Source organism: Rhinopithecus roxellana, chromosome 4 (genome assembly GCF_007565055.1).
Source record: "Rhinopithecus roxellana isolate Shanxi Qingling chromosome 4, ASM756505v1, whole genome shotgun sequence".
NCBI classification, from domain to species: domain Eukaryota; kingdom Metazoa; phylum Chordata; class Mammalia; order Primates; family Cercopithecidae; genus Rhinopithecus; species Rhinopithecus roxellana.
Window position 1 is genome coordinate 18852501 of NC_044552.1, and position 26780 is coordinate 18879280.

The 26780-nt window shown below is 41.4% G+C and overlaps 1 protein-coding gene across 1 annotated transcript in view; it reads left to right on the top strand.

The window, feature by feature from the left end:
- Positions 1-7302: 7302 nt before the first annotated feature.
- The window catches only part of MYLK4 (myosin light chain kinase family member 4), an 84383-nt gene continuing 64905 nt past the window's right edge, over positions 7303-26780 (top strand). The window contains exon 1 of the mRNA XM_010361817.2: positions 7303-7519. Coding sequence (XP_010360119.1) covers positions 7361-7519 — 159 coding nt within the window. The 5' untranslated portion in view covers positions 7303-7360. The remainder of the gene's footprint in view (positions 7520-26780) is intronic.

The following is a 26780-nucleotide window of genomic DNA, read 5'->3' on the forward strand; positions in this document are numbered from 1 at the left end:
TACGTATGTGGTATGGGGAAAGGGTGGAAAGAATCCTACAGTGTTGGATTGGAATTAGAAATATATCAATATAAGTGTGAACTCATGATTTTTTTAAAAAAATTATATTTCCTTGCTCTGTCCTCTGAAGTGTCTAGGAGCAGTGACACCCCCGTAGCAGAAACACTCCTGGTGCCCATGGCTTGATTTCTAAATACCATTCTGCCTAAGAGGAAAGAGGGTTCCTTGAAGAAATGGCAGAATTCAGAAATAGGGTGAAAACAGTACTGAAAGTAAGGAAGTACTCAAAAAATAATAATGACATGTCAGAAGCACAGAGGAGCCAGCTCGAAGGCGCTTCCATTGGCCAATATGGGACAATTTGAGCATCAAAATAAAGAATGAAGGGAGTGTATGTCCGTTTTTAAAAGGCCATGAGCTCATCCTGATACTAAAAAGAGTGAGGTTCAGGATGGGGATGGAAAGCTCTTCTTTATAAAAGAATACCAGTTAATAAGTATAGAAGAAATGGTAGAAATAGAAAATCATTTCTGTCACTGTGATAATCACTGATTCTCAAGAACAGATACTGAGAAAATTTGGGTGATGCATTGTTGGGGAACATGATACCGATAAATTCCCACAAATTACTAATCAATCACAAAAATAAAAGGGTTAATTTTATATTTGAGAAGTCTGGTGGACACAACCTTAATCAGATCACCAAATTTAATATCACGAATAATGGCACAAACCGACATCACGTGCCACCTTTTGTGATGTTCTGAAAAAGATACAGTGTTACTTCTGTAGTTTTCATGCTCAGGTATGACCTGGTTCCAAGCATGAAGACACAATCAGGAAATTAGAATTGAGAGACATTTTATGAAGCAATTTGTCTGAAATCTTCAAAAATATCAATGTCATGAAGGATTACAAAAAAAGAGAGAGAGACTAGGAAGCCTCATCTCCACAAAACATCCAAAACTTAGCCTGGTGTGGTGGTGCCTGCCTATAGTCCTAGCTACTTGGAGGGCTGAGGCAGGAGGATTGCTTGAGCCAAGGTCAAGGCTGCAGTGAGCTATGTTCACACCACTGCACTCCAGCGCAGGTGACAGAGTGAGACCTTGTCTCAAAAAGTAAAATAAAATAAAATAAACGGAATGACCATTTCCTAAATCGATAAAAGGAGACTAAAAAGACATGGTGATTAAATGCACTATGTAATTTTTGAGTAGATTCTGTTTGTGAGAAAGTATCTTCTTTCTCAAGAAACATACACCAATTCATATAGGGGTAAAGTTTCATGAGATATGCAACTTACTTGCAAGAGAGAGAGAGAGAGCAAACACGGAAAATGCTAACATTTGGTGAATATGGTGAAGGATGTATAGGTATTCATTGTACCATGCTTGCAAATATCCCTTAGAAAGTTTAAGGGATATAATTAAAGGAACAATTTGTGTAGCCACTATAGAGGTAATAAACTGAAACATGTAATATTTCTGAAACATATTAATTTTTAAATGATCCCATCCATATTTTTATCTAATTTTTAAAACCTATTTTATTTTCATTTCGTATTACTTAGCTAATTGCTGTCATTTAGAAGTTTTAATGGTCTAATATCAAAATTTCCTGTAAATAAATCTGGATATTCTATAACATCATTATCTTTCTTGCTCAAGTATCCTATCTCCAAGCAGAAAATAAAAGATAGAAATTACTTTTTAAATTACTATTAACTTTTCTGTTAATTGCAAAATCTTATATTATACGATATTCATGTCAGGAGAAGAAAAGCATGAGAGTCTTAACTGTCTCCTGCTCACCTTCCTTTTCTTTGGCCCTAGGTGACCTGGCAAGTGTGGAGTATCATTTATGTTTCCCTGCATCCCAGCCTTGGCCCCCGGGACAGATAGCCACAAAGTGTTCAGTTTTTTCCTCTCCTTTTAACAAGCTTACTTTTTGTTAATCATATTATTGGGTTTTCTTTTTTCTTGATGACTCTCTTAAAGTATAATTTACATATTATAAAATTCACCCATCTCAAGTGCACAATTCTGCACTGTTTTAAGAAACTGAATGAGTTGTACAGTCATCACTACAACACATCATCTGGTGAGATTCTATTTACAATTAACCCCCATTCCTGCACCCAGCCCCAGGCAACCACCAGTCTGCTTTCTATGTCTGTAGATTTGCCTTTTCTCGGCATTTGATACAAATGGAATCGTACAATCTGTGGTCAATGTTTCTGCCTTTTTTTTTTTTTTCAGTTAGCACGGTGTTTTTGCTCATCCGTGTTGTAGTAGATGCCTTTTCATTACAGGGTTCCGTTTGTATGAGTGTACCACATTACACAGTCCATTTGTATGAGTATACCACATTATCCTCTCCCAGTTCCCAAACCACCGGTGGACATTTTGGTTGTTTTCAGTTTTTGGCTATTGCGAATAATGCTGCTGTGAACATTCATGTGCCGTGGTTTCTGTGTTCATATGTTTTTATTTCTCTTGGATATAGATACCTAGGAGAGGAATTTCTACGCCATATAGGAAATAACTTTTTAAGAAATTGCCAACCTCTTTAATAAAACACCTGTACCATTTTATATTCCCATCAACATATTTGGTGAGGGTTCTAGTTTTTCCATATCCTTGTCAACACTTGCTTTTCTCTGTCTTTTCTCTTTTTTTTTTTTTGGTAGAGATGGGGTCTCACTATGTTGCCCAGGCTGGTCTCAAACTCCTGGACTCAAGTGATCCTCCTGTCTTGGCCTCCCAAAGTGTTAGGATTACAGGTGTGAGCCACCACACCCAACCTATCTTTTTTTTTTTTCATTATTATTATAGCTCTCCTAGTGGGTGTGAAATTATGTTTCCTTGTGGTTTTAATTTGCATCTCCCTGATGACTGATTTTGAACATTTTTTTCATGTGCTTATTGACCATTTTTATATCTTCTTTGGTGAGGTCTGTTTTAATCTTTGGTCCATTTAAAAACATGGAATGTTTTGTCACACTATTATTAAGTTGTGTATACTGGACACAGTCCTTTGTCAAATATGTGACTTCACAGTATTTTCTACACATCTGTAGCTGGTCTTTTCATTTTCCTAATCGTGTCTTTTCAAAGGCAAACGTTTTGAATTTTGAGGAAGTGCAATTTATCAATCTTTGTTTTTATGGGTCGTATTCAGTGGTGATTTTTGAAAGTAAGGAAGTTCTATTTTAATGTGGATAACAGGGATGCAGTAGCTTTTTATTTGCATTTTGGTATTTGTGCTGTTGCTCCACTTTTGTGTGTAAACATTCAAGAGGCCTTGTTCTGGAAACATTCAGAATGCTGTGTGGAAACAAAAACTCGTAGTGTAATCCAGCCGGGTTTCAAAGCCAACCAGTAGACAAGAGCTATCGACGATGTTTCTTCACGTGGCTCCTTTGACAGCACAGTCTCTTACTCAGCTAACGGAAATGCCCCTTGAAAAGAATCAAGGAATTCTTTTCCACGGCTCTGTAGGGTGTATTTTTTAAAGAAGTGTAACTCCAAAATATGCAGATACTGGAAAAGTGTTCCTGGGCCTGCTCATATTCCTCACTAATGAATTTTTCCAGGTGTAAGAGCATCTTGAAGCATACAGAACATTTTATGGGTACGGACTGAGGGTCCCGAGGCTAGGCGGATAGACCAGAATGATGATGCATGTATAACTTGGATTTTTGTGGTCAAGTGTTGTGCCAGCAGTGTGCTTGTCCTGTATGCCATCAGAAGCTGGGAACAGTGTGATGTAGCAGAACCAGACAACCAGAACCAGACACTAATTTTAGAAGACAAGTAGCATGGATTATTTTAATTGACTTGTTTTTTAGGGCAAGTAGACACAATTAAAGACCATTCTGTCTAGTAATTAATCAAATATGTATTGAATGTATATTGTGCATGGGAATATCTACATGTGGATGCCTTCCAAATTCTTTTCTCCAGCCTACACCCCTCCCCTGAACTCCAGTTTCTATCTTCACAGCCTACTCAACTTGAACGTTTAATGGGCCTGGGCTTGCTACAGACTTCATGCCTGACCTTTCCCTCTAGAGTTGCCCTTCCCACGGCCTTCTCCATCTCAGTTAATGTTCACTGTCTCTTTCAAGTGCTCAGGAGAAAATTTGCAAAGGTGTCTACCATCTTTCTTTCACACCCCATACCCAATCTATCATAAATCCTACTGATTCTAAATGTAATGTGGACTCCTGCATGGGATTCTGGAACAGAAAAGGGGCATTTGGGGGAAAAATCCCCAACAACAATAAAGTATTGAGTTTAGTTAATAATAATGTTCACCATGGTTCATTAATTGTGACAAGTATACCATACCGACGTAAGATGCTAAAAACAGACGATTCGGGGTGCAGGGCAAGGGGAACTCTGAGCTACCTTTGCCCCTTTTCTATAGATGTAAAACTACTCTAAAAGGAAAAGTTTATACAAAAAAATAAGCAAAGGAGCAGATTCTCCTGGCCTCTGGCTCACTCAAGCCTGCGGTTGGTTTGCTGGAGCCAAGGAGATGGAAAGTCTGCTTTTGCGTGGTGGTGGTCTGGGTGGAGGATGTGGTTGGATCAGCAGCAGCCCACACACATTTTGCTGCTGGCAGGGCATTTGCTGCCTTATCAGTACTTCTACACAATTTAATCATATGAACAAAATTGGTAACCTCAAACCAGCTTAGTCTTTATATAATAATTTTGTCAGATAATTTATCTCTCACAAATTTATAGTTCCACTTCATTACTTTTCCTGAAGAACAAAGCTCTCTAATCTGAAAAATAACAAGCGTTTCGTGTTTTAAAAAAAGATTTTGCTATAATTCATTAATACTACATAAAATGGAAAAATGTGTGTTTTTATTTCACATGGAATGCATTGATCTGAATTAGAAATAAGGATTTTTTTTTTTTTTTTAAAGAAACAGAAGAGCAGCAGAGGCTGGTGTTATAATGGGGCACAGAGGGGCTAACACAGGCTCCAAATAAGAGATGACAATTGGCCAGGGCCTGAAAAATTGCAGAGTTGTCTAGAGTGCAAAGTCCAGCCGCTGGGCAATTAAGGTTTTATGTCACTTCAGTGAATCGAGGGATGCACTACTGTGAGAGTCGGGCAGGTGGGTTGACACTCCCCTTTCTTGGTCTGTTCAAAAAACTGCGGGGGGAGTCCTAGTGTTGCTTAAGGAAAATTTATGAAAATTTATTCCTGTTTCCTGGATGCCTGTGCCTTTGACCTTTCCCTAGAGCTATAAATGGTTAGAGACTTTGCAAAATCTTTAAGAACTGAGAAAATTAAAATAAACTTGCTAACTGCTTTCAGAAGATCTTCTGTATTACAGCTGGATATGCTGAAAGCATAAGATGGGCAAACGGAGGTGGCTGTGGGGTTGCCACACCTGGCATTTTCCCAACTGGGGGAAATTTAACGAGCACTTAAATAATCCTGAGTCTGAAAGGGGTAGAAGGTCCAGGCAGATGATTGCTGAGGACAAATCTAGCTTTGTAAATCCAAGAGTATTGACACAATGATACGAGGGAAAGGTGAAGGTGATATTTCATCCAGTGTTCCCGGTTTATCCTCTCCTTACCTGACCTCTGAAATGGAGCCATTGGCCTTGAAAAGCCTGGTGTCTAAAATTAATATTCTTCCCCATCTGACTAAGAAGGCAACAGCTGAGCAACATGAGATCAAGAGCCATATTAATTTAAACAGAGGCCCAAAGTGGCATTTGAGAGAGAAGATACTTCCTCTCGTAGTGGGCACTCGTCTTTTCAGAAGATTTATACTACTGAGAGTGAAAACTGTCACCAGAGACTTCCACAGTCAGTTTGAATTCTGCAAAACTTCTCTTTGTCTTCTGGAACGTATGCTCTACACTTGGAATGGCTCAAGCTCTTCGACGTTATCCCATCAATGGTAATTATCTTGGTTTATTGTTATAACCTCTCAAATCTCCTTCCCTTTTTTCAATAACAAATTGTACCAAACTTCAGGTAGAGCTTAACATTTAATATTTCTTTGCAAAATTATTGTATCTTAAACCTAAACTTTTGTTTTAGTACATTAATTTTGTGTGGCTTCCTGATCCAACTTGAGTTTCATCTGCAATTAACCATAGTATTTTAGTTGTAGTTTGCCTTAGAAATAGCCATGCATTTGTTTCCTTATTTTAATAATTTTTTCAGGACAATTTGAAAGAATGCTAAGCATGGTCTATGATGTATCTGTAGAGCTCTGGTTGATAGTATTAATATTTGCATTTTTATTTGTTTGAATGTAAGCTCCTTATGTGGATAAGTATAATTTTTTAGAGCAGAGAACTTTAAACACTTTGGAACTGAAGAGTATCATTTTACTGTAGGAGTCGAGAAAACAAAATATTAAGTTTTGTGGTGAGAATCACAATATGGTTTTTAAGCTGAGAAAAGGCTGGAAGAGGCACTTTTCAGAAAATGTCCACCAGGGGGCCTCAGTTGTCAGCCATGCGGAGCTAGCACAAATTCAACTCTCCATCTCCCTGCATCTCTATGCAATGAAGTGATGGGTACATATAGACATGTGTATGTGTCTCTAGTATCAAAGCGTATTATGTATTCTGCATTGCTTCATTTGTGAGGAAAGTATTTTAAGGAGAGTGAAAAGACTGAACTTCTCGGTACATAGCTGTTAATGCAGATGTAAAGAAAGGTTTCTGGGTGTGCTGTCCACGTGAGAGGACTGTAAGGAAACAAATTTCTTTTCACAAACGAACACCACACATTTTAAGGCATAGGTAGAGAAGAGATCTGGAAAAGGACTCATTTGGGGGAAATCCCTCTGGAGAGGGAGGCCAGGGGAAGCAGGAGAGACCCTTTCTGTGACAAGCCCTTCCCACTGGGCTGCAAAACCTGTGGTTCCAATTAAGCCCAAAGATACTTTATATTTCACATTTAAACTGGCCACTTGATCTGCAGCTTATTTTATGCAATGAGGAGCATGTTTCATCATCCAGTGAAACTTGACATTGCTTCTTACTGTTTGCTTTTGTAATTTTAAAGTGAAAAAAATTTTTTCCTTTTAAAGTTCCAGTGTTGGAAACTCAATATGAATGTTAGCATTTCTTTTCCTAATTTTGGATCCTCTCTCCAGTTTAAACAGAAGAGACTTTCAAATTCTCACTGGTCGTTTTCCCAAGAAGTCAAATGTGTGAATAAGTGATGAGAACTTTCTGTGTTTCCTTTCTCTGCAGTCAAGAGAAAGAAGCACTGAAGAGTCATAATTGTGTCTTGATTTATAAATCGGAGACAGAGGAAGACGAAAACCACACTCCAGAAAGTAGCTTAATTGGACTCACTACTAAGATGTTAAAAGTGAAGAGGCTGGAAGAATTCAACACATGTTACAACAGCAACCAGCTGGAGAAAATGGCCTTTTTTCAGTGCAGGGAAGAGGTGGAGAAAGTCAAGCATTTTCTGGAAGAAAATTCTGGGGACCAGGATTCAAGACCTGAACATAATGAGGTAATCATGTGCTAATTTAGTCTCCTAAAAGTATTCATTCTGTCTTATCTTTTCTAATGTCATGGAGCCATATATCAACCCTTTCCAAATTCTGTTTTGTACTTGTGAGTACAATTAAAGAAAGTTTATGAATAGGCACCATTCCATTTTTGCTTCACTGAGAAGCGTACGTGTCAACTATACAACTGTGTTTGGTAAATAATTAGGAGGCCTTTGAAGCTGCAGTTCTGCCAGCAGTCTACTTCACTTTATAGTTAGTGGCTTAGGAGTTACACAGTCAGCTTGTGGAAATGGAGAAGAATCCTTTAACATGATGGATTTGGGCTTGAAATTCAGAAAAGGGCTGTGAGAGGCACAATCGTTCTGCAAAAAGAAGTTTCTCCTTTCCTCCAGACCTTGAGTTCCTCATGGGGTAGATGGCAGAGCTGTTGATATTAATTTAACCAAGGGCTTGCCACATCTGAATTAGTGAGATGATAGTAGTTGTGAAAATGAAGTGTGATCGCGTCTGTAAAGCACTCCACCTAGTATCTGTCACTAGAGTCAGCATTTAGTATGTGTTAGCGGCAGCATCAGTTCCCTCCCCTGCCTTGGCCCAGTCAGTTCCTGCCCATCATCCATTGGCTCCTTGCCCGGTGGGAGCATCAGGCATTTTGCCCATGCCTTCATTCCAGCACATGCGGTGGTTTTGAACATGTTGATCACCTTTCTCTAGACAAGTCTCCTTAACATTGGGACCTCATGTTATTTGTTCATGTTTTCTCAGTTGCTTTCCCAGTAACGGGAACAAATAGGCACCAAAAGTGTTTTTGGAACAAATAGATCTGTTTAAGTGAATTCTGGTTGAGGGCTGGGAACCATTATTTTTGATAATCAGAGCAAGTGATTCTTATCAGGCAGGTCTGGAAAACATCCTTCTTTGCCCACCTACTGTTCTAAAAAACACTATTCAGGTAGGAAGGGCGTTTCTAACAATGCAACAGACAATGAAATAGAGACATTGTATATAAAAGGTCTAGGAGGCTTTTTATTGTAAGTGAATAAGAAATGACAAAATGTGCTGGAGAGAATACATGAGTCAGATTGAAACAGATTTTTTGGAGACCTCTGCTTTCTCCATGAGTTCAATATAGACCAAGAAGAAATATCTACAGGCAAAATGAAGTGAGACATGACTTTCTCATTAGGGTTCTTAGTGGTACAAACACGATAATTTTTTCTGTTTATTAATTTCGGTAGGACAGAGAAGAAAAAATATTCTTCTTGGATAACTTTGAAATCATCAACTAACCATAATAGTTTATATGAATTTCATTATCTTTCAAGTACTGTTTTTCTCCAAATTCTGTGATACAATTTTTATAAATGGGCAACACTCTAAAGAGTGAGAGAAGCCGGACGCAAGGATGCATGGCTCACACCTGTGATCCCAGAGCGGACGCGTGGCTCACACCTGTGATCCCAGCGCTCCGGGAGGCTGAGGCAGGAGTGGACGTGTGGCTCACACCTGTAATCCCAGCACTCTGGGAGGCTGAGGCAGGAGAGTCACTGGAGGCCAGGAGTTTGAGACCAACCCAGGTGACATGGTGAGACATCTATTTCTACAAAAATAAAAAAAATACAAATAAAATAGCCAGGCATGGTGGCACACATCTGTAGTCCCAGCTGCTTGGGAGGCTGAGGCAGGAGGATTGCTTGAGCCCAGGAGTTCAAGGCAGGAGGATTGCTTGAGCCCAGGAGTTCAAGGCTGCAGTGAGCTATGACCGCACCACTATACTCCAGCCTGGGCAACAGAGCAAGACTGTTCCTGAAGATTAAAAAAAAAAAAAAAAAAGAGTTAGATAGTGCTAAGCTGAAACATAAATATATGTAGGGAGATCACTTTTGTGATAGCAAACTGCCTCCAGAAGTTGATAATTTGGAAGTTAAATATTTTTAGAGTGTTTTTGAGGGAAAACTTGAGACTGTAATTTAACCCCTAGAAACCATCAGAGAATGTTCTTTGTAGTAAGTCTCATATCCCTTCTGTAACTCGGGCCTCCTGGCTTCGGTCCTGCAGTTGACACCCTGCGGAAGGTGGGAAAGAGTCACTAGGACCTCCATGTATCCCATTCAATTTCTTACTTGTCAATGGAGAAGGGCCTAGAGATGTCTGCAATAAATTTTCCTATCTCTCTGCGTCCACGTGGAGAATGGATAGGTGCATGTGTCAGAGGCACAGAGTTCTCCTTTCCATGGCCTGGAGCCCCTGCCTGCCCAGTTGGTGGGTGCCAGGGCAGCCAGCAGGCTTGGCAGCAGGTGGGTGGAGAAGGACATTCCAGCAGCTCAGATGTCTTCAAGTATGCAGACAGAGCTAGATTAACACGTCTTCATCTTCTGCTGGGGCAGCAGTAAATCTTTAAAATGCCACTCTTTTCTCTCCAGGGACTATAAAAAAATGCTTGTTGATTTTCTCCACCTATTCCCCTTTCTCTCTCATCCCTTCTCTCTTTGAGAAGATTAGCACAGCTAATCATAGTAGGAACATCCCTTGTGGTGCACTGGAAAGAATTTACTCTGAATTTCAGGCTCTCTGGTGACATGAAAGCTTTGTTCTGGAATCTTTCTGTGCAACTTCTTTAGAGTCTGGAACTACTCTCCAGTCCCAATAGGGGAAGAATTTTATATAGATTTAACAACTTATATTTGTTAAAATAGTTTGATAAAACTCAGATTCTTTTTTTTTCCTGCTTTTAATCAGATTTTTCTATTTCTTTTATTTTTCTTCTACTGAATTTATTTTTAACTATCTTCTTTCTTTCCTCTATGTTTTATTGAGTTTATGAAACACTTCATAGCCTACTTTTCTTCCTTCTACTTAAGTTCTTGTTCTTTTAGTTTTTCTTGTTTCCTTTCTCTTTTTTTGAGACAGGGTCTCACTCTGTCACCCAGGCTGGAGTGCAGTGGTGTGATCTCGGCTCACTGCAGCTTTGACCTCCCTGGCTCAAGTGATCCTCCTGCCTCAGCCTCCAAAGTAGCTGGGTCTAGGCATGTACCATCACCCATGGCTACTTTTTGTGTTTTTTTGTAGAGACAGGGGTCTGCCTGTGTTGCTCAGACTGGTCTTGAACTCCTGGGCTGAAGTGATCCTCCTGCCTTGGCCTCCCAGAGTGTTGGAATTATAGGCATGAGCTACTGTGCGTGGCCTATTTTTCCTACTTTCCTTTTTATTCTGTTTTCTAGTGACTTTTCTCTTTCTGTTATGTTCCAAAGGCTGTTCAACATCACCTAAATTCTACCTACCATGTAAAATTTTTAAAGTTTTCAGCAGATAACCATAGGCCATAATAAACTAGATCTAAACTTGCATACATGGCATGGTGTTGAAATCAAGTAAAATTTTCAAATTGGTCTGACTCACATGAGTGATGAGCTTGATAGCTACTGTGTCCATACCATTAAGTTATAAATGATGAACAGGTTTCATAACTGTAATTAGTATTATTTTTGTACAATTGAATCCGGGTTTTTTTCTTTTGTCAGTTCTCTGTTATCTATATAGCCAATAGCCCTTGTGTTGTATTTCCCTCAGATTTACTTGAATATTTAGTAGGATCACCACCACACCCCTCTGCTTGCTTAATGAAACACAGATGTGCCCGGTAATACTCTCAGTCAACCATTCGGCCCTGTGTGCATCTCACTGCTTTCCTCCGTGTACCACCCCCATCTCTGCACCCGAGGCCCGGGGTTGTCTGTGCTCACCTCCTCACCCCTTGTTTCCCCTCCTTCCTGTTCACCCCTAGTTACTCATGCTGCATCCAAAAGGCATGGTCCCAAGTACAAAAGTAGGACACAGGTTGTGAATACTCACTCTACAAAAATATGTCAGCATGGCCCACCGTTCCACATCTGCGCCTGTATTTATCCTAACGCTTGCTGATTTGTGTTTAAAAGCCTGCCGTCATAGGGAATAATTCTTTTTTAAAACCTGGCTTAAGTTCTTCCATATCCCAACCAGAGAGTATCCCAAAGCTGTGAGGGTAGAAACAAGCATGGCCCCAGCAGACTCAGGACCACACAGTCCCTGGAGTGTTTAAATGACTGGTACAAATGCCCCCAAGACCAAGCAAAGCAAAATATTTATTAACAGGATGTGCAGAGAGATAGAGTGGGTTGCAGTAAAGTGTGGATCTTCCTATTTTGATTGCAGTTGGTGGATTTAACACCAGGTGGCATTTCCTGACCATCTGCTGTGAAATTGTACCATCAGCACCACCCATAATGACTATAACTTAGATCTCAAAATAACAAGTCTGAGGGCAGAGGTTTTGTGATTTTTAAAGTTGCATTTCCCCACCCCCACCCCTGTGCTGCTCACCCTGTAAGGGCAGAAAAAGCTCCCTGGCGGTGGCCCAGCCTTGGCAGCCAGCAGATGCCAGATACAGTGGTGCTAATTGTCCTTGAACTGGGAACAAACGCGCATTCACGGCGCTGTCAATTATTGCCAGCAGGTCTCCCGATGCCCCTACACCTGTTTCAGATCTGTCACACAAGGCCATCATATTTTTCCTTTTAAAGAGGCAGATTATTTGCTCATCACGTAACTGGAGACATCCAAGCAGGACTCTGCAAGAACCCTCTGTAATTCGGTGACAGCCACTCCTCAGGGCAGAGCAAAGGGTGACACTACTTGAGAAGTGCTGGTGCTAGATCAGGGCAGGGAAGGAACATATAAGCCAAGCGACATCCACAGCTGCTCCCAGAGAATGGACTTCACACTCAGAAGAAAAGACGTCCGGGTTGTAGGTAGCGTGTGCCTTCTCTCGTCTTCAGTTCTCTGGCGCTTGATCCGGTGCGTCATGACCCGGGGAGGCCACTGGCAGGCTCCTGCTCTTGAGGACGTGCAGGTAGTAAAATCACTTTGATCTAAGACAGATTCATTTTCTTTGAATGTTTCCAACCTGGGAGTGGCACTTGCCAAAGAAAATGGAATGCATGCCCTGGCTGAATCTCTGCCCAGGACCCTGGCCTTAGGGGTAGTTGGGGTAATAATAGTGGCATGTGGCACATTTCAACCTTTCAAACACTTGCACCAACTTTTGGGGAACCTCACGGGCAGGGATTCCCCGTGCATATTAAAGTTGGTGATCTGTTTTTGTTTGTCAGAGCTAAAAACAATGTCCATATCTCTTCATTCTCCTACTTCTTATATGACTTATGAAAAGAAAATAAAACAAGCAAAAGTGCTTTTATTCTTACTAAGAAATCGATTGTAAGCACAACACGTGCAGTGATCAGCCCTTCTGAGCATAGCCTTCTCTGCTTTCTCCTTTGAGCCATTGCCTGATAAAGCATTTCATGTAACACCATAGCTATTCCGGAATGGAATTCAGTCAGGAGTGTAGCAGAATTCTGGAAGAAGAGAAATAATTCCTATCCTAAGAATTTCAGCACTTTTCAAGAGAGGGTATTCACTTCTGGGAAGACAACTATTCGCACATATTTAGATCTCTTATCAATTAGCATATGATAAATTATTTTTAAAACAATACACAACAGTTTAGAAAGCACTATGGAAAATAATCTGAATCATTGCTCCTGTCTGAAGGTGGGTTTATGGCAGTGTTTCTCAGCCTTTTTTTCATTATCATCCACCACCTCCTAGACCTTTTAGGGTTTTTTCCCCTTAGTTGACTCCTCCCATTCGATTTTAATACCACATATATACTGCATACCTGTTGATGCCTTGTTTGTATATCTGTGCTTTATACGTAAAAAGAGTAAGATTTTTTTCACACACCCCCAGAAGAACCAATTTTCATTCCTTTGGGGTGCTGTTGGCCCATTGACAACGCATGCAGTTAAAAAAATTTCTGTAGGGTAGTTAGGCAATCTATCCCTATACCTGTGTATAAATGCCGTATTTATTTCTTGTTCAACAAGAAGCCACCAACTCCGCATCTTGTTGGTGTTCAGAAGTCGGAGAGCTCCAGGGGTCGGGCTTTCCCGGTTTCCTGAGCCTTTCCAGGGAAGCTTTCCACAGCAAATATTTCTGGAGCATCAAGTTCATTTTAAGAGGAATTACCCAGTCTTGGAATGGCTTGTCAATCATCTGATCTATCTTAGTTGAGGACAAAGTGAAAGAGATGGAAGAAAGGAAGAGTTTTTTTATTTATTTATTTTTATTTTATTTTATTTTATTTTTTTAGTAAGCAATCACAAAGCATTATAATTCTCTGCCGGTCTGACCTAGCATCATGGTGAAGTCTATGTTTTTAGGCAGTCACTGTGGCCCAAGGATTAACCATTTTTCGCCGTTTGTCGTATCTCCTGTGGGAGATGCCAGGGGGACTACATTTCTCCTGTGGGAAGTGCCATGAGGGCTTTCATCTTCATCTTCCATGTGGAAAAGAATGTGTCACTCACTCAAGCTGTAAGACTATAGCCCTCGTAGCATTTCCCAGTGAAAAGGTCAACAAGTTTTGTGAGTTAATTAGGAGTATTGTGGATGTATATTTTAGAATGCTTTTCCAACTTTTTAGCCATAAAGGAAATCTCTCTTAGAGTGTACAACATGTCCTCAGAGCTTTTCTGATTGCTAATGCATATTTAGAAACGTGAGCAAACTATTGTCTTTGAAATATCTACCAGCACAGCAGTTTTAAGAACTGTCTTTTGTCGCGGCATCAGTGAATCCTATATATGATATGAATGTGCTCCATCTCCATTCAAGACAGAGAGCATCCGATGTACTGTGTGTAGATACCTGCTCATGTAAATTCTGAGTGTCCTTGACCAAACGCACAGATGAGTCATACTTATGTGTATGCTGTTTCAGCTTCTTAGAGTAATTAAAATTATGATAGTTTTATGCCATTTCTGTTGTTTTAACATGAGAAAAATATCTTTATTTGCTCTCTCTGAAAGTTAAAACAACATAGTCAAAAATACAAATGTTGCAAATCAAGTCTGTGTTTCCAAGTAAGAGAATGGTTAGCTTACTTGATAACAAAGTCCCTAAATATAGACGCCCAAACTACAATCCTATCCACTTACCTAAAACATAATGGTTATAAAATGCACATTTATCTATTCGTTTTCCAGATCTTATTTTCACATACTGCTATCATGATTTTTGCTATATTTACGTGCTAACTTTATTCCTATTAATATTTTTCATATGTTGAGTCATTTAAGACATTTTTTATCAAAGCAAAAATAAAGTGAAATCATGGTTTTGATGTTTTATTTATCGATTTTCTAATGCACAATAACACACACATAAGTTTTAAAAATGGATTGTTACTATATGATCTAAAACACCTAAAGCCTCTCGTGATGAAGTGGCCCAAAATCAGTCTCTGGACATCTGACTCAGGAAGCTATTCCAGGTCTTTGCCCTGTGGTATTCGACCCTTTCACTTATTTCTCATTTTCTGCCCACCACATGGTGACAACAAAGACCACTTCCCTCAAGACAGCAGACACGGAGAAGACAGATCATAGGCAGCGTTTAGTATAGAAAATAGGTAACAGGTAAAGTTTATGTAGGATTTCTTATGTGCCCAGCACCATGTCTCTACAATGTCATTCCTGAGTTCCTACCAGAAAGCAGAGCCCAAGCATGCATGAGGGTGGCTTGTTTTGTGAACTGACTCCAGGGAATAGGTGTAGGGGCTTGAGGAGTATGAAACAGGGAAGGGGAGAAGCCCCAGCAAGGCTGAGTTGCCAAGCTGCCTACTTCAGACAGGATGACCTCAGAGCCGCCCACCCATAGGACCGACGCAGGCACTGGCACTGATTCCCTGGGCGCCATCTCCACCATCCGGGGGTCTTGTGGGGTGACTGTCTCCCTGGCATTTTCAGTTGCATATGCATAAATACCAGTTCCCAAGAAGGTCCCGCAGCAATGCCAGAGAACCCTGGAAAGAAGGCGTAATGTGGTGGCCTGAGGTGAAGCACTTTCAGACTACACCTCTGTGGAGCTGGCTGCCACAGTACTGGCTGGAGCAGAGGTGGGGGAGAGCACACGCGGAGGACAAGGAGAGGTGCACCTATTCTGAGAGGTGCACCTATTCTGATGCCTTTAAAGTCTCACTGTCAGCCATGAGGTAGATACTATTTCCTCCACTTTACAGACCCAGGAAGGCTCACCGACCTGCCCAAAACCCACATATAAAAGAGTTGGGCTTTGAACCCCATGGTGGTCTCCTGGCTTGCACTCTATGCCACCATCAAGGATTGTCCCGCTATACCCAATTTTGTCCTTCACAGTTAAATATCCTGTTCAAGATGAACCACGGGAGTCAGGAGATGCAGCTTCCAGTCCTGGCTCTGCCCTCTCAGGGGAGTGCTTTAAGTTCTTTACTCAACAGTATATGCAGGTCAGTTTCTGCAGCTCTGTCTACTGCACAGCGTTGCTCTTCCTGCCAAATAAAGTACCATGCCTGTGTGAAAGTTCTCTGTAAAATGTAAAATGCTGTATGTTAGTACTGCTGTCAGTACATTTCTCTTATGTGCTTAAGTATCTTTAGGTCCTAGGTCTTCTTAAATATGGAGATACAACCTGTACAATGCATCCTGGCATTTTGTATTAATTTTAATGATTTTTTAAAACTTCATTTGCCATTTTTAATAGGGAAAAGTATCTGATTTGCCAGTCCATTGAGGGTGATAGTATGCTGTGTGCTCAGTTGGATACCAGTATAAACATAATCCATGACTCATGGCTTCCTCCACTTGGGGTTTCAGATGCACACAGGTTATCATGGCATTCCCATAGTGAATGGGACACTGAAGGCTGTGCTCTGACCCACACGTTGTGACTCAAAGATTAGGGACCTTAATGCATAGATCCCGAGGAACTTTGGGGGTCAGCTCATCCAAACCCTTCTCTGAAGAGAAACTGAAAGTCCGGGGGAAGTTAGATGGACTCATCCAAGATTCCTTAGTATCTAAGCATTTCTTTAAATATTTATGCCTAGAGTCTGTATTAATTTACTCAGCAAATACTGAGCCCCCACTGCACAAAAGACACTGTGTTGGTTCTGGTTGGGCTCTCCAGTAATGGTTGCCCAATATGATTTTTGTTTGGAGGAGAAATTATTGAAACCCAAAGACAAGTGAGACAGAGTAGGGACCCTTCTTAGGTGCCTAATGGGCACCCCTCCCCTCCAAGCATGGAAATAAAAAAAAAAAAATTAAGTTTCTTCCAAAAAATTCCAGGCATCTAGCTAGCCCTGAATATTAAACAACTTAGTAAACAAGAAGGTAATAATAGCATAAAACAATAGCCAAGGAAGTTTGAGTGACAAAATGTTTGGTTCCCTATTAAAACTAAATATAACATCTTAACATATGTCCCTGGGTTGTTTTTCAGAAACCCAGATCCACACCAAATAAAGAAATACCATCTGCTGGTTCATAGACCTCAGCTAAGGGGGAACTGAGGACTAAACTTTAACCACTGCTCTTTGTTCTAAATTTCTTCCTGAGAGGCCTGGAAGAGGTCATGCATAATAAGCCAGACCTAACATTGTTTTCTGCTCTTCTTAAATTTTTAGACAAAGCTTTCCCTCCGTAATCAATCACAAATAGGAAAGTCTTTAGATCCATCAATGATCTGTGAGCCTTCGCTTCATGATATTCCACCTTTTTAGGTTAAACCTATGTAGAACCTCAAAATACTGATTTATGACTTTGCCTATAACCTCTGCCTCCCGTCTTCAAAAACCCTTACCTGTAAGCCATCTGAGAGTTTGGGTGTTAAGCACAAGCTGCCCGATTCTCCTTGCTTAGCAGCCTGCAATAAATGCCTCTCTTCTCTTGCCAAAATCCCAGTGTCAGTCTTTGGCTTTGGCTTTGCTGGGCCAGGTTGGCAGACCCGTTTGGTTTGAGAGCACAAGTGGCTTCACCTATTAATGGTTACTGATGGTCTTAAAAAGAGACAGAATCTGTTCAAACAGGATCATTTCTTTAAAAGGTAAACATAGATACATATTCTGTTTGTGAAGTGCTTTTGTCCTTGATACAGAGACGCATGCTCTATGTTAGGATGTCCCTTAGACTACTTGGCAATCCAAGTAATTTAGAAACTGAAAAACTGACAGTGACAAGTGTGAAGTCTTAATTCTTTTCTGCTTGCTAGAATGAGCATGTTGAATTGAGATGATAATACAGATACGTTTTTACAGTCTTAAAGTTGTGTTGGTGTGTAACCTATTTTGGATTTAGGCTTTTAATTTGGGTATATTTATTCACTCATTTTATTTGACAAATGTGTAAATGGTTCTTACTGTGTTCCAGACCTGATTCTAAGTGCTTTGCAAATGTGAACTCAAACACTGCCACAACCTCAGGAGGTAGATACCCCCGGGTTGGCTCAATGGATGATAATAGTGAATGCTAATGTTTCCTGTTGCATCAACTGTGTTCCAGGCTCTGTGCTAAGTCCTTAGTGTGGAATCTTCACAGTGGCCCATGAAGTTGGTATAATTCTTTTTTTTTTTTTTTGAGCTGGAGTTTCGCTCTTCTTGCCCAGGCTGGAGTACAATGGCGTGATCTCAGCTCACTGCAGCCTCTGCCACCTGGGTTCAAGTGATTCTCCTGCCTCAGCCTCCTGAGTATCTAGGATTACAGGCACCTGCCACCACACTCAGCCAATTTTTGTATTTTTAGTACAGACAGGGTTCCACCACGTTGGCCAGGTTGGTCTCGAACTCCTGATCTCAAGTGATCTGCCTGCCTTGGCCTCCCAAAGTGTTGGGATTACAGGTGTGAGCCACCGTGCCTGGCCGAAGTTGGTAGAATTCTTATCTATACCTTGTAGGTGAGCAAACTGAGGTTTAGTGAGATCAGGAACTGGCCCAAAGTTATGAAGCTATATACCATCTGATCTTTGGAGGCATTCACTTTCCCTACATATGAAACAGGTGCTTAGGTGTCTTCGTAGAAATTTTAACTGAATTAAAAATATTTATCAGCTATCAACAATCCCAACAGAGTGGGACATATTTTACAACTGATAAACTTACATTAACATATCATTATCACTCAGAGTCCGTGGTTCACTGTTAGGGTTCACTCTTGTTGCGCATTCTGTGGGTTTGGACAAATATATAATAACATGTATCTACCGTTATAGTAACTTAAGAAGTGTCCAGATGAAAGATTATTCGAAAACAAGCTGCTATCAGTGATGAATTTTCTAAGGACAGTTTATAGCCACATGATCTGAAGTATGTTTTAAATTTGATTGTTGCTTTGGTTGGTCGGTTGATTTCTTTATGCAACTGCAGCCAGCCTATATAGATAAAAACGTCCACTTTCTTTACCACAGCAAATTGAGGGTCTTCTCTGCAACTGCAAGGTAACAGTGACCTCCAGTGGGGAAAAGTTGCAAAAGTTACTGCAGCAATGCAGTGAAGTCACAGCATTTTAAGCTAATCCTAATTGTTGAAACCAATGTCAGGCCACCCTCAGCTCTCCGTTCCTGGACACACAAGCTGCTAGGAAAGACTACACTGGAACTAATGATTCCCTCACGCATGTAGAATAAGGCTGGAAGATTATAAACTAAATGCAGTTTGCCAGCATGCTCTAAAATACTTGGTTTCATTAAACAATGTATTAATATGTTTCCTGTGCTCAGTACTTTATTAATCATAATTAAGTCTTGACTACAGAGTGGAATTGACATTTCACTAAAGATAGATCAGGAAGGTGGGTAATCCAAAATTTATCCTGTTTAGCTTTTTATAGTGTCACCCATTTGCTAGTTTTGCAGGGTTGCCTGCTCACATGTTTTGCCTGATAATGAGAAGTTACATTGTGACACATTCTTACTGTGCAATCTAGTTTCACGTAAGACCACCATCTTGAATTTCATTTTCTGCCTCTTGCTACTTCTGTGACACGAGGATATTGTTTAGCCTCTCTCAACTATTTCCTCGTCTGGGGTTAATAACATTGGCCCCACCGAGTTGTTGTACAAAGCAGTTAACACAGTGCTTGGCTTAGAGAAAAAAAAGCTACATGAACAAAACAATATGCTCTTACTATTAATGTCGCTAAACTTTACACCATCTACCATTCTAGTAATTTATAGGGCATATTGTCTATGACCCAATATCTTTCCTGCTCAGAGTCCTACAGATCTAGTTTCCTGAAGGACATTTTCTTCTTTCATGTCTTTCCACACTTAATTTCTTTCTGTGTGTGATGCTGTCACATTTCCCAGGCACGGGGCTGGGATCCTGGCTTGATGCCACATTGCCTGGAGCTATGGACTTCCCGTCCCTCCTCTGTCACATCCTGTCAGATACCAAATTCTGCATATGATTTCTTGAAATGTATCTTACATCTCTCCTTTTCATTCCTACTGGTATGACTGCAAAATGTGTTAGTTCCTCCCCACCCCACTGTCCTCTAAGGATGTGAACAGATGAGTTACCATCAGAGACTGAAGAAGGAGAATGGAACTTCATCCAGTCCAGCAAGAATAAGATGCCCAAGTACTACCAAGGTCACAGGTGTGAAAATGCCCTGGAAAATCAAAAGCATTAAGCAATGCATAATGGTAGGATCGTATTATTATTATTATTTTATTTTATTTTTTGAGATGGAGTCTCGCTCTGTCACCAGGCTGGAGTGCAGTGGCACGATCTCGGCTCACTGCAACCTCCGCCTCCTGGGTTCAAGTGATTCTCCTGCCTCTGCCTCTCGGGTAGCTGGGACTACAGGCGGGCGCCACCACACCCAGCTAATTTTTGTATTTTTAGTAGAGACAGGGTTTCACCATGTTGGCCAGGATGGTCTCTATCTCTTGATCCACTCACCTCGGCCTCTCAAAGTGCTGGAATTACAGGCGTATTATTTGATGTGCATAAGAACTTAGCAACACAGTCTTCGTAGAACGTAAGAGAAGGCAGAGACTATTTTATCGGACAAATGCAACTCAGTGTGTCATGAGAGCCTGATGCAAATAGTGTACAAGGATTTATAAACTAGGAAATTACAGCAGTTACTATAATCAATGTAACAAAAGGGGCAGGAGGGATTCCTTTGATGTCTTGTCTGGAATTTTTGTCTCTTAATATGTCAAACGGTGAACCACCACTGACTTACCTAGCTGTGAGATACCACGGTGGACGCTGTCTCTCCACCTTCCGTTCTCTGTCCTTTTCCCCTGAGAATCGCCACAGTCTGTTAGAGTGTATTTTCAGATGAAATTAGCTGGGGATGTAAGGAAGAATGGAAAGCCACCAGGCACACAGTCTTAAGCTAGTTCACCATAACATAATGACTTGTCATTGAAACTCATCAACAATAGTACTTCCCATTATTCTATTTCAATATTATGTTTTTGCATGATCAATATTCTCTTATGTGAGATTTTAAATATTATTCCTAATACATAATATTAGAGATTTTCAATGCAGGTTAGAATGTTAAAGGCTCTGAGAGGCTTCAGTTAAAAACTTAGCTGGATGTAGTGATGGGTGCCTATAGTCCCAGCTACTTGGGAGGCCAAGGCAGGTGATTCGCTTGAACCTGGGAGGCAGAGGTTGCAGTGAGCCGAGATCGCGCCATTGCACTCCAGCCTGGGTGGCAGAGCGAGACTCAATCTCCAAAACAACAGCAGCAGCAAAAACAACAACAACAATGACAAAAATATTTTAAACCAGGCACATGGGAAGCATGTAATAAATGTTAACTTTATCTGTAACAGTATGATTATTTATCCTGAGAGCTTTCAAAATTTATTTGACTTCTGACCTTTTCTATCTTTTTTTTTGAGATGGAGTCTTGTTCTGTCGTCCGGGCTGGAGTGCTGTGGTGCAATCTCGGCTCACTGCAAGCTCTGGTTCCCGGGTTCACACCATTCTCCTGCCTCAGCCTCCCAAGAAGCTGGGACTACAGGCGCCCGCCACCACGCCCGGCTAATTTTTTGTAGTTTTTAGTAGAGACGGGGTTTCACCATGTTAGCCAGGATGGTCTCCATCTCCTGACCTTGTGATCCACCCACCTCAGCCTCCCAAAGTGCTGGGATTCCAGGCGGGAGCCACCACACCCGGTGACCTTTTCTTTCTCCTGACTCATGATTAACATTCAGGGAGCTATGAGATGTGCGTTGGGGTGTGCTGGTTTAGGGTGGACTGATGATTGACTTTGATATCAAATAGGCCCAAATTCAAATCCCTGTGGAGACCACTTACCAGCTGCGTGACCTAAGTCATTTAACTTTTCTGAGTTTCAGGTCCTGGTTCATCAAATTGGTGTAATAATGCCAACCTTGCAGGATCATTGGGAGGATTAAATTAGCAATTTGTCTGTTAGAGATGTGACCCAAAAACTTAATTTCCGTTCCGCTTCGTTGTTTTTTCCCAAACCTGTTCTCATTCTCTCTCCCCATCTATGCCTTTTGAAATCCTTCAAGGCCAGATTTAAATCCCAGCACCGTTGATTCTAATTTTACCTCCCCAGTTCGCATTGATCACATACGCTGCGCCAGGTGTGTGCATAGTGTTGCGGCCCTGTGTCATAGATGCCATTTCATGGGTTTGGACCTCCATTCCTGAAAAGCTGGAGCTCACTGCTCATGGGGATCATTCTCTGTATTTCTTTGTATCCTTCACATGAGACATGTGCATTCTCAGTTGTGTACTAGTTATTACCAATACATTTTAGGCATGATTTTTTCTTTGATGTCTTAGAAGTGAGGATAATGATTAATGTACTTATTTCAAATATTTAAACAATGTAATGAATAGGGCCAGCCTTCATATAGCAGAATATCTGGAATAATATACCATTTGTATATTTTTTCCCAAGAGCTTCCAAGATTGGAATTTTAATCATTTCTAGACTGGCAGACTCAATTTTGAGCAGTCAGAGTGGCCTGACACGCCCTGGCTTTTTTCATTTACCTTCAGATCAGAGTGTCAAAAATGAGAGAAAAATACCTGTAGTTGTGGGTGCTTTCTGTCCCCTTATGAAGAAGGCAACCCGATTCTTGTAAGTCAGGACTTGTCTGTTAACTCTTACTGAGACGGCTCTAACACAGGAAGAATGGTTTGCAGTGATGGCTAAGAGGCACTGCCCAGATTCTGAAGTTCCTTCTGAATCATCTAAGAAAGAGTGCCTTAATTTGAACTTAGTTTTGTTTGTTTTTACATATTCTAAGCTTTAATAGGTGCTGTTTTATGTGTGATGCAAACATGGTCATCTTATCACAAGCTGGAATCTGATTGTTCAGAGTGGCTCCTGCCTGGGCCTCAGCATTCCCTGGGAGCTGGCTACAAATGCAGGCTCTCAGGCCCCATCCAACCTGCTGAATAGGAATCTGCATTTTATCAGGGTCCCTGGATGACTCATGTGCACATCAAAGTGTGAGAAGCACTAGAATATTCATTAACTCCTGCAGTCGAATAATGAAGTTTACTTCAAAAAATGACTGAAAGAAAAATAAAGGTAACATGTACTACTGCAGTTGTGAATATATGCTTACCTAAGTAATATTCCTATGCGCATTACATTTAAATACACACATATATGCACATATGTGTAGGTGTGTGTATAATATATGTGTGTGTGTGTATATATACACACACACACACACACACATATATATATATAGTCTCTCAGGCTATTCCTTGGGAACCAGGCAGCATCCTTTTTTGAACATTGTAAGAGCATATTTTCCTTGATAAGATAAATATTTCTAGTAATAGTCCTTTCCATTAGATTTCCCAGGCCGATGAAACACAGAACTTGTCCTGCAGCCAGTTAGATAAGCCCCGGTGAGAGGACGTGTGAAGTGGCAGCACTCCCCTCTGCCCTGGGAGGGTCACATTGGTCCCCTGGAGGGTAGGTCTGGGTTCCAAGTTCCTCGCCCATTTGAAGGGCGGTGGCCCTGTGACAGGCCGCTGACAGCATGGAAATTCCTTGGTCTGCCCTTGTCAGCAAAGCAGCAGATGGTTTAGCAAAAGCCACATATGTGCTGGGTAAGGGAACAACCTGCGAGATTCCATCCTGTAACAGAGTTGTTTCTGGCAGGTGCCCACTAGCAAGGGTTTGCCGACATGAGTACGTGTGGCGTGGAGCAGCTGAATACCATTGCATTCTACTGTGGCTGGTTTTACCATGTGTTTTGGCTCGTAAGTTCCCAGGGTTGAATGGAAAGGTCATTAGTGTCTGGAGTTTGTGGTCCATTTGGGCTTTGGCACTCACATTAGATAAGTGACCTTGACTTTGAGCAAGTTGTGGGATGCTCTGACATTATTATTTATTTACCAGGGATGAGAACCACTGTAGATAAGAAGCACCTGGGGTACTAGGTTAGCATCCAGATTCCCAGGTTCCCCTAGAGCCACCAAAGCAGCATCTTCATGGGTGGAGCTTGGGAATCTGTGCTTTCGATAATCCGCCAGGGGTCTCATGAGAAGTGTGGTTCGTGCTGTTGGAGGGAATCCACTCGATTCCTATCCACTCACTTTCCTTCTTCATCCTTCTAAACTCACTCATACCAGGAGATGCCAACTGACAGCTGAGAGAGTGATATGGTGTCATTGCTAGGAGTTGGTTAGACTATAATAAAAAGTGTATTAAATTTTAAAATATTTGAGCTCTATCTGGGCTGACTGTGTATCCTCTCTCCCTCTTACAGCTCAGTTAGTCTTGTGACCACTTAGGCTTCCTTCTCTGTGAGTGAGGCTGATGACACATGGTTCCTCGTTCTGAGTGAACACTCCATGCTCAGTTTGGCTGATACCATTGAGTTTCTAGCTCCTCCCATTGCTTGGTTGGTTTCTGAGGTCTGTTGGTCTCTGGGGATTATGAATTCACAGAAAACTGTAGGGACTGTAGTTTTTACACACGTGTTTCCATTTCCACCATAACTCTTCTGCCTTTGGATCCGCTGCGCTATGACTGAAATAGGAGAAATTTTGTGGGGATAAAAATTTGGTTCTCTTATACCTAGTGAAGTCAGAAACCTTTCTCTGGCAGAAGGCTGGCTTCTGTTACAGTTTGCGTAAAAGACCTAATATGTGGTTGAAGTCGCAAAAGCCCATTTTTGCAAGGTAAAACCAACAGATTATAAATAATTCAAAAAGAAGAAGGATATAATTTGACAGTTTAAAGAAGAGTTGAGACCATTTTTTGTTCTGTGTGAACGCAGGTAGAAGGGCCATTCTCTGCCTGAATAGTTATAATAAAGTCAACCTTCCTTGAATTGACTTGAGAAATTGAATGAAATCCAACTCCAGTGTTATTTAGCTCTAAGCATGTCCGCAAATAGATCAAGGGAGCAGATGGGGACAGAGGGTCAAGGAAGGTTGTGAGTGAAAGAATGTTTGGAAGGAACAGCCAGGGCTAGGTGGAGTGAAGCCCAAACTCTCTGTGATGTAGGGTCACCACCCAGGATGTTGATCTAACATCCTCCTCAGACTCTCTCAGCTCCAGTGGATCTCAGGGGTCACTTGGCATGATAGACACAGTGTGGTGTTCCTAGGGCCACAGCAGAGCTGGCTGATAAACTCTGTCAGCCCAGGATCCACTCAGGCTGACTCTGTGGCTGTGTGTGTAGACCTAGGTGGACGCTTCTGTAAACAGAAATACAAGGACTTGTTCTACCCTGCTCTGGCTAAGTTGAGAGGATTTATTGAGTGCTTCCTGAGTGCTCAGATATCCACTAGTATCTATAGAAGAGGCCAAAGAAATGGGGTTTCCAGTGCCCATCATGATGAGCTGTTGGACCTATGTAAATCTCTGCAGCTTGCTGAGTGGGTATTTGAAATATGGGGTTAACACTATTGTTCTCATCTGGGATGCTGTGCAGGTAAATATATACTGTGCATGAAATGCTTGGACTGTGCCTGGCACAAAGTTAGCACTCACTAAATGGTAGCTAAAATCATTATTAATGGTATTATTACCATCACTCCAGAAACTTGCCATTTCTTGAAAGCTGGCATGTCTGATTACGTGAATCAGGAAGAAAACAAGGCTGGCCAAAGGCCAGCATGGGTCTTGGAGGCTATAATCTTCCAGGTGCATTTTGCAGTTGTATGAGCAGGCTGGTCCAGGCCAATTTCCAGGTCTGTTTAGGCTTCCTCCCTCTCACTTAAGTTTGTGCAGAAATGGAGTACACCCTCTGCTCCCTGGAGATGATCAGCCTGACTGCCTGTGGACGGCCTCCCCACTGCTCAAAGGATGACGCCATGGTCACCTACTTGCTGCCACTTGCTCTTCCTCACCAGTCTCCTTAAAATGCTAACTTTGGAGCCAAATCTCAGGTCCTTTTGTAATAAAAGATAACCTAAGGATATAAAACTGGACTCACAGGAAATAACATTGCTTCATTTTACCAATATCCATTAAGCACCCAACGGGTGGGTGTGGCCTGGATGAGTGAGGGAGGTTGAATACAACGATGAATAAAAGAAACAGTCCCCTCCCCCACCAATCTTAGAGAGAATTCAGCAGTGGAAAAGGGTGCTCAGGGTTAAGACCAGAGCAGGTGCCATAGGAGTCCAGAGCAGTGGAATTTTATCTCATCTGTAGGTATTAAGGAAGGCATCTCTGAGCAGGTGAAGTTTCATCTGCACCTGAAGGATAGCGGGGACTGAAGCCGGGGCACATTGGAGGCGCTCAGCAAAGGCTCAGCACGGGGTGAAAGACTGGCCAGGCAGAGGGAGAAGCACCTCCAGTGGCCATGGCTCAGTGACCAGGTTTCAGACCTGCCTACCCAGAGTCCAGAGAAACTGGGGCCTCTTATCCAGCCCCAGAGCCGAGACACCAAGGTGCAGCCTGTTTACATCCTCTTGTCATGTCCCATTTCCTCATAATATTCCTACCATTTTTTGTCACCCCTAAAAGTTAATTCTAGCAGTTCCAGGATTCATTCCTGGGACTTCCTAGAAATGAAATTATGCTTGGTACCATTTCCCTTCCTTCTGAAATTACTGTTGCTATATTTTTAGTATGTTTTGGGGGAGTGAGAAGCATTACTTACCTCTAGTTTTCCATATAACCTCTTCTGATGACTACCCCTTTTAAATCTTTTTTTTAAAAAGGCTATCCAGCCTGAATTAGCTTTTCTGTAAGAAAAGGTCTTTCGTGGTTTATAAATTTTAATGCAGGATGCTAACTGCCAGGATATTTTTGGATTACAACCAGGGGTTTAAGCAGCCTCCCGTAACAGATGAAACGAGGCCAGCCTGAACTGCACCTGGACACAGTGGCCCTTTCATCCTTCACGTTCAAAGTCGTGACACCT